A 12,241-nucleotide genomic window follows, 5' to 3' on the forward strand; every position below is an offset into this window, starting at 1 on the left:
CAGCCAATAGCCTATGTCAGTGTTTCCCAAGCAAGGGTGCATGCACCAGTAGGGATACGCATGCACACTGCATGGGGTACATAACAAAATGAACAAATGTATGGAGCATAGTCACATTGGGATATAGGGAGCATGAGTGAGAGGGTACTAATGGTATGGCAAAAAGGCTTAGTGGGTACACACGACAAAAAAGCTTGGGAAACACTGGTCTATGTGATGGTACTGTACATGGAAGTCTGTGTTCAAGCCAGTCGGACCAACCCGCCCATTCTAAATTCCTACAGGTGCTGAAATCAGTCATCTAACTGGCTGCATCTCTGTCGGGTATCTGTACAGGCTCAGAGTAATTTGACTGACATGTGGATTCTGCCTTATAATTCCTGTCTTTAGGAGGGTCACCATATGGGTTCACCACACCAATGCTGTATGTTTAATAGCTTAATGCCACAGCACAGCAAGGTGAAAACCTCTCACCCTAAAAACACGGCAAACAAAGTTGTTGTTCCGCGATTACACAACACTACAGGAACACTAGCCGACGGGCACGGCATTGTCTGGGGGAGGTCTTTCCGCATACCGCTGTAATTTCACAGCTCGCCTTCACACTAACAGCTTCCTGCCTGTGAGGAAGTGACCTTGGAAGTGGTCTTTGAAGGTCAGACACACACAGCACTAATTGCGGAATTGAATGAACAGAAATGAGACTCACGAGTATGGAGCAGAGGACCCCTGACGCAAAGCAGATGAAGAACCACTTGACACGGGTGCTGAAGCTCAGCGTGGAGGCATCCAGGACCTGAGGAAGAGGAGAGAAGAGAAGAGGAGAGGAGGAAGAGGTGGAGGAGCATAAGGAGGAGGAGGAAGAGATGAAGATGAGGAGGAGGAGGAAGAGGTGGTGGAGGAGGAGAAGAGAAATTAGGAGGCAGAGGAAAAGAAGAGGAGGTGGTGGAGGAGGAGAGAGGAGAGAGGAGAGGGAACAATGGAAGGATGTCACATGTCACGAGTGGAGAAATAGCCACATCGCACAGTACAGTCAGAGATATTCTATAGAGATATGCCAACATAATAGGTTTCTATGGGCACCTAACGCGACCAGGTTCCGGTCTGCCTAAAGGGGCGTGTCATAATGCTCCTACAATGAATAGAACAGTCCTTAGGTCTGCCTAGGTCTGCCTAAGGGGGGCATAATAGAACCAGGAAACAATGGGCCAATGGAACCTCTCTCTCTCTACTCTCTCTGGTACAGTGGCCCTGAGACTTCCGCACTTCCTTGATATCTATTTGCTGTTAGTTTCCTGTTGGACACCTTTACTAGCTACTGACGGACACACACACACACACACACACACACACACACACACACACACACACACACACACACACACACACACACACACACACACACACACACACACACACACACACACACACACACACACACACACACACACACACACACACTATCAACCAATCACTAAATTATCAAAAAAACAGAGTGCACCTTAATTTAGCGATATCAAACTGGGAAACAACAGCTTGAAGTCGATAAACAAACATTGAGATAAATGTTATGCTGGTCAGGATGTTCGTTTCAGCCCGACATGTTATTGTTTAGGGACATTATAGAACTGTTCTAATGAAATATCTGCATAAAAAGCATAATTGGTTTATTTTTGTGCTCCTCTTTTTATAACACGGGCCAAAACATTGTGGAAACATCGATCATAGCTACTTCTTGTCACAACAGTAGGGCTACTAAAAACATGCCACAGTAGCCTACTCGACGTTGCATCAATCTTGACTGTAAAAGAATCAGCGAAGACGACACTTGGCTTTTAGCCTTATAAACAAAAAAAGCCTTCATTCACCTATGCATTTAAGTGTCTGCACTACATTGGAGACGTTGGAAAGGGGACCTAGTAAATCTTTGACTTGAGTCTAGCAGTGTCACACTCATGCAATGACAGTATAAAACATTACAAGAGCTTACCTCCCCTGCACCATCAGGCCATGAGAGCATGAAAAAGCAGCATTCAACATCACATCAATGTTAAGAAATGTTAATTCTCCATGAGCCACAGCAGCATGTCACAAACAATGGCATCAGTTAATTTCCACATAGAGTGTAAAGGCATGTAAAGGCAAAGGTGTCATGACATGTAATTTTTGTGGGGTAAAGTTTGGAGATACTGCGAATGCGGTTCAAATGGCATTAGGGTGAATCTACTCCGAACTATCACTTTAACTCCTTCGCTGATATATAGGGATGCACCCATACTGGTATGGGTATCGGCACCTGACCGATACTGCTTATTATACTCGTACTCGTCAAGCACTTGCCGATACCAGGAAAGATACTGCTATTACACAAAACAATGCAAAATCTTGTCACGTTCTGTGGACTTGAAAGCGGCATGGAAAAAAGTGCCACCTCATACTTTACTAACATTTATATCTACATGGAAATGGACAATAAAAATATCACCGGTGTAAAAAAAGGCCATGCATTTATTTTCATTGTATTTTGGTGGTAAAAGGTATCGGTATCGGTACTCGGTAGGCCTATCAGCAAGTAAGCTTACACACATTAATGTACTCGTACTTGTATCGGTTTTCAAAAAAGTGGTATCGGTGCATCCCTAAAATATATATATATATATATATAAAGTGGATATCAGAGAAGGATATCAGTGTATAATATATGCCATATACTTATCTTGAGGTCATACTTGACTGAGGGGTGGCATGCAAATCTGACAGTCAATGTGCAATAAGCCAAAAGCACTACAGTAGGTTAAATATAATGGGTCATTTCACGTGAAATCAGACACTTTGGGACCCGACCGACCCGGATTTCGATCATACTTGGTGTGCCTTTTCAGTAGCAAGGTAGCACCCCAGAACTGCATTGGTTTGAATCTGACACTAATATTAAGGGAGAAACAGACTAGGAAAGGTTCACATGTGAGGGTAGGACACTATACATTCAGCCTTGAATATATCAGTCAGTGTTAGTCACAAAAAGATGCCTGTGGTGTTGTTTGAAAGCTCTTTTCTGGCTCTACATAGTACACAATCACCTTGGAATACAACTACTCTCAGAATATGAATTATGATAAATTGAAAAATTAAAAATTGAATATCTAAAAAACTCATATTTTAAAATGGCCAGTTCCTTGTCCAAACGTAGCCGGCAATGTCATGAGCAGCACCTAAAATGCTGGTGTTCGGTTTGTTATTCATTTCAGAGAGAATTTGACTCACAAATATGGCATCATACAGACCACTTACTAATAATATGGTAATACCATAGTAAGCATCACATGACAAAACAAAAACAAAACAAAATGGTCAGTGTCCATGGTCCCCGGTTTCAGAAACTAAGGCAGATGTCCCATTTATACATACCAAATGATGATATGTGAATGTTTGAACATTCCTTCTCTGTGTACCTGTGCCATCTTCCTTTACCGTACTTTAAAGAGATAATCAATGGCTACACTCTCATTTTGTACTCTACCAGTGCATTTGAAGCAACAGCTGTGTCTTTTGTAGATAATGTATAAGTACGTCCCGTTGCAGTTACAGTTTCCACTACCAGAAGCATATCCTGATGATCCATGACAAGTCTATCTGGTCTGAAGGGAAAAGTGAAGGATGGAGATGGCCCATGAGGATGCAGGAAGTTCAGTTTCACCTCTCCAGTGCTCGGCATACATTCCTCAGCACATGCTAGCCACCAGTTGCCATCATATACAGCTACTACAATATACCCTTTGATGCTTGACAATGTAACACATTCCTTTACTGAGCTCACTCTTTCAACTCTGCCTTCTCTGAATGCTCAAAATGGCCTAACTTCCACTGTGTCCATTGACAATGGGCAGAAGCTGTGTAGTTTTTGAGTACCTGGAATAGTTCTTGCAGATTCAAACCGTTTCAACAAGTTCTCAGCTTCATGATGGTACATACAGGTATCTGTTGTGGCAAACTGGCAATGGATGTTCTTGACATTATCCTTGACAAATTCAAACAGTTGGTATGGCGTTACAATTTAATTGTCAATAGGACGTTGCAGACTTCCTGCACAATATAAGAACCTTAAAATTACAACAAATTTGTGCCACCACGAGGCAGATTTTCACATACCTGCAGAGTGGCACTTTTTTGCCACATCACATGGCAAAGGTCCATGTGATGGCGTTGGAGGGACAGTTAAATGGCTTGCTGCACGAGCAAGTCTGCAACGTCCTATTGACAATTAAATTATACCAACTGTTTGAATTTGTCAAGGATAATGTCAAGAACATCCATTGCCAGTTTGCCACAACAGAGATGTACCATCATGAAGCTGATAACCTGTTGAAAAGGTTTGAATCTGCAAGAACTATTCCAGGTACTCAAAAACTACACAGCTTCTGCCCATTGTCAATGGACACAGTGGAAGTTAGGCCATTTTGAGCATTCAGAGAAGGCAGAGTTGAAAGAGTGAGCTCAGTAAAGGAATGTGTTACATTTTCAAGCATCAAAGGGTATGTTGTAGCTGTATATGATGGCAACTGGTGGCTAGCATGTGCTGAGGAATGTATGCCGAGCACTGGAGAGGTGAAACTGAACTTCCTGCATCCTCATGGGCCATCTCCATCCTTCACTTTTCCCTTCAGACCAGATAGACTGTCATGGATCATCAGGATGTGCTTCTGGTAGTGGAACCTGTAACTGCAACGGGACGTACTTATACATTATCTACAAAAGACACAGCTGCTGCTTCAAATGCACTGGTAGAGTACAAAATGAGAGTGTAGCCATTGATTATCTCTTTAAAGTACGGTAAAGGGAAGATGGCACAGGTACACAGCGAAGGAATGTTCAAACATTCACATATCATCATTTGGTGTGTATAAAATGGACATCTGCCTTAGTTTTCTGAAACCTGGGACCATGGACACTGACCATTTTTGTTTTGTTTTTGTTTTGTCATGTGATGCTACTATGGTATTACCATATTATTAGTAAGTGGTCTGTATGATGCCATATTTGTGAGTCAACTTCTCTCTGAAATGAATAACAAACCGAACACCAGCATTTAAGGTGCTGCTCATGACATTGCCGGCTACGTTTGGACAAGGAACTGGCCATTTTAAAATATGAGTTTTTTTAGATATTCAATTTTTAATTTTTCAATTTATCATAATTCATATTCTGAGAGTAGTTGTATTCCAAGGTGATTGTGTACTATGTAGAGCCAGAAAAGAGCTTTCAAACAACACCACAGGCATCTTTTTGTGACTAACACTGACTGATATATTCAAGGCTGAATGTATAGTGTCCTACCCTCACATGTGAACCTTTCCTAGTCTGTTTCTCCCTTAATATTAGTGTCAGATTCAAACCAATGCAGTTCTGGGGTGCTACCTTGCTACTGAAAAGACACACCAAGTATGATTGAAATCCGGGTCGGTCGGGTCCCAAAGTGTCTGATTTCATGTGAAATGACCCTAATGAGCTATGGTGAGTTGTAACCACCACGACCCATATACTTAAGGCATTCAATTTCCTACACTTTAAGTGGATGGCAAGTCTTGTTTTACATTTATTTCACCTTTAATAATTACATTTAGAGAAGTGATGGCGCACAGGCATATAGTAGCCTACTACATGTCTATCTGTGATATCGCCCCTCTCGAGAAATGACATGCATAGGCATACTGTTGAGTAGAGAAAGCAAAACTAACCCAACTACTTCATTATTCAGATCCAGAAACTGGCACCAGCTGGTAAGCAATTGCCTTGGCCTTGTTTTCAATATGCCCATGTAGGACCTGTCATATTAATAAAGGCATTTTAATTTGGAGTGCCTTAGTCAGATTTATTCTCATTTCTTGATCCTGGAAGTACTATACCTTGGACTAAAGAGCACCCAGACCCAAGAAGCCAACAAACTATCTGCATAAGAGCACGCCATACTCCACAAACTGAATGGCGCTTGTACTTTCGATTACTGTCATTTTAGTCCGCAGTAGGCTACCTTACCTGTGCCGTCAGACCCAGCTCCTCATTCTCCTCACGACCACTGAGAACACGGCGGAGTTTGTCCATTGTCGTTTTAGCTTGGTGGTTATTTGTTTTGAAAGACTTGTTAATTCAGAGACTCATGCGGCTACTTCTTCGACGTTTTGCAAACTTTGCTAAGCTGTTGCTGTAACTGCCTGGGCGTGTCGACAGGGGGTCAGAGGACGACAGGGGCTCACGGGAAATGTATGACAGCGCACACCAACATCAAACCTGTCTTTTCGAAAGTAATCACTCTGGCTGGCTGATTGATCAAACCAGCCCCTCTACCTCTATAAACCCTCTCTGATCAAACTTCCAAATAAAATTGAACCTATAGGCCACATCTCGTGGAAGCCAAGAAGAAAGTTCACACCTGGTTTCATAAAGTTTTCGCCAGTTTGTAATGAAATTAGGAATTGCTTATACGTCTATAACATGAACATGTTATTACAGATAGTTTACATTCGTGTGAACAAAAATCCATTTTATTCACAAATTACAAACTTGTGATGTGATAGGCTACGTACATGAGTGCAATTGACCAATCGAAGTCATCAAAATACAGCTGACATGCGCGTGCCATTGATGTCATCAGCACTTGCCCGAACCAGTTGCTGGTGAACTTGCGCATCTTCGGAGACTGTTTATTCTTTTTCTACAATGTTGCTTCTTAAACAACACGAAATGGCACTAAAGACTGTACCCAAGAATTTGCGGCATTTACGAGCATGCCTTTTGAGCTCTCTTGTGAACTTAAAACAGCAAACAGTCAATCAAATGAATACATTGCAGTTGGCATACCTACAGCGAAGGGCTGTTGAGGACGCAGTAACCACAATGTTGAATGGAAAATAGGCCTACAAACATCTGGAATTACCATCTTCATATGTGCGCATTCTGTTTGCAGACTTTTCCTCTGCGTTCAACACCATTCAATCGCATATCCTCATTGAGAAACTGAGTGCAATGGGAGTTAACTAGGCCTATGCACTTTTGAAATGGTGACAGAGCAAGTAATGGACAGTCATCTACCATTAGCGTGACTGTGTGAGCCACACCCCTGAATGTTCTGTTTTTAAGTTTGCTGATGATACTGTATAGGACCTAGGTTTCTTGATGGGTGATGAAACTGGCTACAGACAAGAGCTAGGCCTAGGCCTAGACCAGTTCTTGGTGCAGTGAAAATTCCTTACTTTTAAAGGGACACTGTGCAGGAAATGGTCAAAAAAGGTAGGCTACTGCAACTATGCTGCTTATTGAAATTGGGCTGCCTATTGGCACGTTTGATCTTTACATGAAAGTTTACTAAGTATTAAACAAATATTTTCTAGTATGGTCCAAGTAGGCCTACATTCATTTTTGCAGCTCAAAATGGCTATTTTTTGGCAATTCAAAATGGCGGACCATGGAGAAGATCCCCCTTTTCATGTATGAAAAGTGTAATTTTTCCAGTCATAATGAATAGGCCTACTTAGAATTTGATGCTGGTGGTAAGTATTCATGAAAAAGGTAACATTAGTGAATGGGCAGCATGAATTCTGGAAATAAACAACTAAAAATCTCACACAGTGTCCCCTTAAATGTTTCAAAAACAAAAGAAATGGTTATACATTTTAGGGAAATGCCACCAATTAATGTACATGGGAATGATATTGAAACAGTAGAAGAGTAGGCTACAAGTAGGCCTATCTAGGTACAATAAGCTTACATGGAAAGAAAATACTCTCGCAAGATACTCAAAGGCACAACAGAGACTTTATTTTTTAAGGAAACTGCGTAGCTTCAAGGTTGATACAGTGATTTTAAGACTGTTTTATCTAACTTGTATATAAAGTGTGGTCACCTTTGTCATTCAGTGTTGGGGAGGTGGTCTTTCTGTTAAAAACAGACACATGCTGGACAAAATCACATGTAGGTTGTAAAATAACTGGAACAGAAGTTAAAAGTATCTGCAAAATCTCTGATGAGTACACTACCAGCTTGGCATTAAAAATAGATGATCCATCCCTTTTCTTTGAATACTCCCTCCTCCCATCTGGACTTAGATACCCTTTTTTAAAACTAATAGAGGGTTAACATCCTTTGTGCCTAGAAGCGTCCAACTGTTGAATAAGTTAAGTGCAGACAGAGTTAATGTGATAGCATTAATATACTGTCTGAATGTATATAGGATTTCAAAATTGAATTTAATTATTTCTATTCTGCCAGGACTTTTTATTTTTATTTGAATACTTTGTATGTTTGGTTTGTTTTTTAGTCTTGTCCTTGTATAATGTTGTAATTGTCTGTATGTTCAAGTGTTCCCAAAACGCAAAACAAATACCCCCTGGGGTAATAAAGGTATATTCATTCATTAATTCATTCAAATCCATTGACCAGTTCAAGTATGACGGCTGCGACAACTGCTAGGCTTACCTGCAGCCAAATGAAGTAAAGGGGAACAGGGAGGTGGTGTAAGATGAGTCCCGAGGACAGCTGGGTTGCCAAATGGCAAAGAATCAGCTACTTTAAACCTGTTGTCTGCTGTGTTACAGTGACTGCCCGCTTACCCCCATGTCTGAAGTTAATCAGCTAAACCTAACTTCTGCCTATTTGGCATATTATAGGCCTATTGACTTTTTGTAGAGTAAACTGTTCTCGTGTTAGTGGATAGGCATCCATACTTACTGTTACATTACTGACAGCCTGACATGTTATGACTACATTAGTTAAAAATAAAAACAAAGATAAACATTTGTTCTGTCAGACTCATCTAGACTATGGTTGTGTTCCAATATGCGACCTTGCGTCCTCCACTTGTGCTTGTGGCCTCATACCAGGAAGTAATACGTCATGATGACATCACTGACAACAAGAGCATTATTTCAATATCTCGCAAAAGATCAATTGTTGAGTCATTTTATCATTTGCAAACTGGATGGTGAATGAAGAATAGTCCCTCAAAAATTGTTTTGGACAGGCTGACAGCGGGGAAACTTTATTGTTTTCTCAACTGAGGGGCCAGGAGGCAGGGCAAGGCCACAAGCACAAGTGGAGGACGCAAGGTTGCATATTGGAATGCACCCTATGTCTTACTTGGTAGCCTGTTGACATATCCATAACTACTCCCTAGTAGCCTATAACAGCCCAGGGACCCCTATGGCTCACAGAAAGCCCTTTAACCTCTGGTTCGACCTGGAGGGGTCACCCTGCCCGGCTTAGGTCTCACCAAAATACCACCAAAAATACACACTTCACTACAACAAAGAGCTAGGCTCTTGGAATGGAACTCAGAAGACAACACCACAGCTGTGATTGTTACCCAAGATTCAAGAATTTTTATTTGTCACGTGCTTCCTTGTGCAAGCACAATTGGCAGTGAAATGGGGATTGCAACTGCTCTGTGCTGTGTTTGATGGTAACAAATAAAAAAGAATAAAATTAAATAAAATAAAAATTAATTAAAAATAGGTATTGTCTTAATTCAAAAAGCGGATGGCTTGAGGAAAGAAACTCTTACGCAGTCTCTCTGTTCTACATCTTATGGAACGTAGTCGTTTCCCTGAGGGCAGCCTTTCGAACATGGAGTGACTAGGATGTGTCTTTCATAATCCTTTGTGCTCGTGTCTTTGCCCTTCTTGCATATATATCTTGCAGCCCTGGAAGGATGGAAGGATACTCCATCACAGCTATATATTTGAGATGTGACTAGTCTACATGAGAGGTCACGTGTAGGTGAAAGTGCCATTTTGTTTTCTCAGTAAATGAAGTAGGCCATGAGCTTCTTCATAGTTGAGATGGTTGATCATTGCCTGAAAATTAAGTAAATCTTACTCATAACTCGTGCAAAGGGTCAGTGTAGTGTACCAAACCTTTTCAGTATTCAGCCAATCAGATTCTGCTTTCAATCTAATTGTGTTTCCTTCCTGTTATATGTACGGTATATGTAGCTATCTTTAAGACCAACAAGTGTGCACTTTGGCCTGATCTTGCAATGAGCAGACTGCTCAAAACCACTCAGCACCACAGGTTGGCCTGCAATTAGCCCTTATCTCCCTGACGTCAGTCAAGCTTTTAGAAGCGGACTAGGGTAAACGATTGCTTTTATTTAAAAAAACTGGCACGTAAAAAATGACACTAATGTAGCAGGTGCAACATAACCTCTTTTGAAGGTATCTTGCGTCACATGAAAAGGTGACTAAAAGTGACATTTCATTTACACCTATAAAGGTCAAAGGATGGTTCTCAGATTGTCATTTACTGTAAACCTACAGTAAGTCGGTTTCTTTTTTGCCCTGCCGTTTTCCCCGCCGCCGTTTTTAGTGGTCCAATGCATAACTATAAGCTACTGTATACTATTGCTATAAGTCAGCGTTCTCCAAATGGGGGCGAGATCCAGCCCAGGCATGGCAAACATTTGACCAGCTATGAGGTTGGAGCAAATGAAAACATATATGTGAGCTGTCTGTGGCCATAAGGGCGGACGATTTGTTTGGCCCTCCACCTCATTTGCTGTACATAACTTGGCCCTTGGGGAACAATAATGGGAAACCACTGCTATAGGCCTACGTTTTGTTACCATGGGCCTGGCGTACTACTTCACATGAGTATGACTTCACCGCTGCGCCAGTATGTGTGGTGTCACTTTTTCAAGTGTATAAATATTGGCATGTGTCACACATTAGCTAACCCATGAACTCATGTTGGTTTGTTAATATTCTACAGGTGTGATGAGGGAGCTGAAGAGCTGAGGGGTCATCTACAAGTCTAAAGACACTGCACGACCTTCCATTTATGCCGCACTGTACTACTTTCACAACCACCAACCTCATGCCAAAGAGGTACAAGAGTGTTTTTTTAAACAGTCTTGATTATCAGCAATTTTCTGAAGACACGGATGTATATTTTCCAAATATTGTGAGATTTTTTTGTTTTCATCCTAAGGAATCCTCATCCTGGGTGAATGTCTAATAATGTGTGCATATGCACAGGCCTGACTTTCATTCAATTTTCAATGTTTTATGAGTTTCTTTTTTTACCACCTCACCTTTTTTTCTGAGAAGTAGGCCTATGCATCTCAACCCTTACTCTCTTTTTTACGTTTTAAAATGTACTTAGAAGTAGGCCTGCAAACGTATGACCTATAGTCTGTTTTTATTTTATTTTATTTTATTTGGTACAATGATACCATACCTCTTTGCTGGCATAGCTGCTACTTTGAAATGTGACCAGCAGATGGCAATATAGATACAGACGTTCAATATCAAGCAAATGGACACATCGAAGTAAAAAAAAAAAAAATGTATTGACCTACTGGTATATCCAAGATCCTCGTTTGCTTGTGTAAATACATCCCTAATACATTGAACAATGATTCAGACCATGCCTCAATCGCATTTCTGAAATGAAAGCACAACTGGTCCATCACTGTCACTCAATGTTAAATGCTCAGTAGCCTATTCTTCATCACTTCATCACTTTATTGGTATTGTAGCCTACCATCACTGTTTGTTACTTGTCCTGTCGTGCACTTTGGTGTCAGTCTGTAAATGTCAGTCCCGTATAAGTCTAAGTCCTTTCGTGGTATAAGAGAGAACACGTAATTTCAATGTCCTTGTATGGACGTGCATACGAAGAAACTGACAAAAGGTGACTTGACTTGACTTGAACTTAACTATCATTGTTCCTCAACTTTTCTAAACCTCCATGCACCAACAATAATTATGAGTTAACCGCGTCCCATAAAACTGATCAATCGTGTTTATTGAATAGCATTTTAGCAGTTTGAAACAGTTGGAGGTTGGGTCCTTGTGTTGTATTAGGGCAGGCCCTATTTGTGAATATGGTTGAAACGAGTGCTATTTTCTGAGGAAAACAGAAGGAAAAACAACAGGTCTGTGAGTTTTGTATTGTAGGCTATAACCTAACCTTACCTTACCTTACCTGCGGTGTCGGAGGAATATCTAGGTTTATTTATTTGTGAATTTAAAGACAAATCAAGGCCTGTGTAAGCTATTATATGCTGTTTGCCAACTTGTGTTTTCTCGTCTTTTTTTAATCGCCTGATTATCACCTGCCACAAAAAAAGTTTATCCTCAGAACATCACCAAGCCAAAACCAAACATAGAAGTGTTAATTCAGCACGTAAGAGAGTCGATTTCACACCCTTTAGAGTGTAGTTGATCCCAGAATCTAAGTGTTAACCATT

General features: G+C 40.9%; 1 protein-coding gene across 2 annotated transcripts in view; it reads right to left on the reverse strand.

Moving 5' to 3' along the window:
• Positions 1-6,235, reverse strand: part of sft2d1 (SFT2 domain containing 1) — a 44,303-nt gene extending 38,068 nt beyond the window's left edge. For both annotated transcript variants that reach the window (XM_063191414.1, XM_063191413.1), the window contains exons 1-2: positions 6,034-6,235; positions 710-796 (exon numbers count right to left, since the gene is read on the reverse strand). In XM_063191414.1, the coding sequence (XP_063047484.1) occupies positions 710-796; positions 6,034-6,099 (153 nt within the window). In that variant the 5' untranslated portion in view covers positions 6,100-6,235. The remainder of the gene's footprint in view (positions 1-709; positions 797-6,033) is intronic.
• Positions 6,236-12,241: the final 6,006 nt, after the last annotated feature.

This window comes from Engraulis encrasicolus, chromosome 24 (assembly GCF_034702125.1).
Source record: "Engraulis encrasicolus isolate BLACKSEA-1 chromosome 24, IST_EnEncr_1.0, whole genome shotgun sequence".
In the NCBI taxonomy this organism is placed as follows: domain Eukaryota; kingdom Metazoa; phylum Chordata; class Actinopteri; order Clupeiformes; family Engraulidae; genus Engraulis; species Engraulis encrasicolus.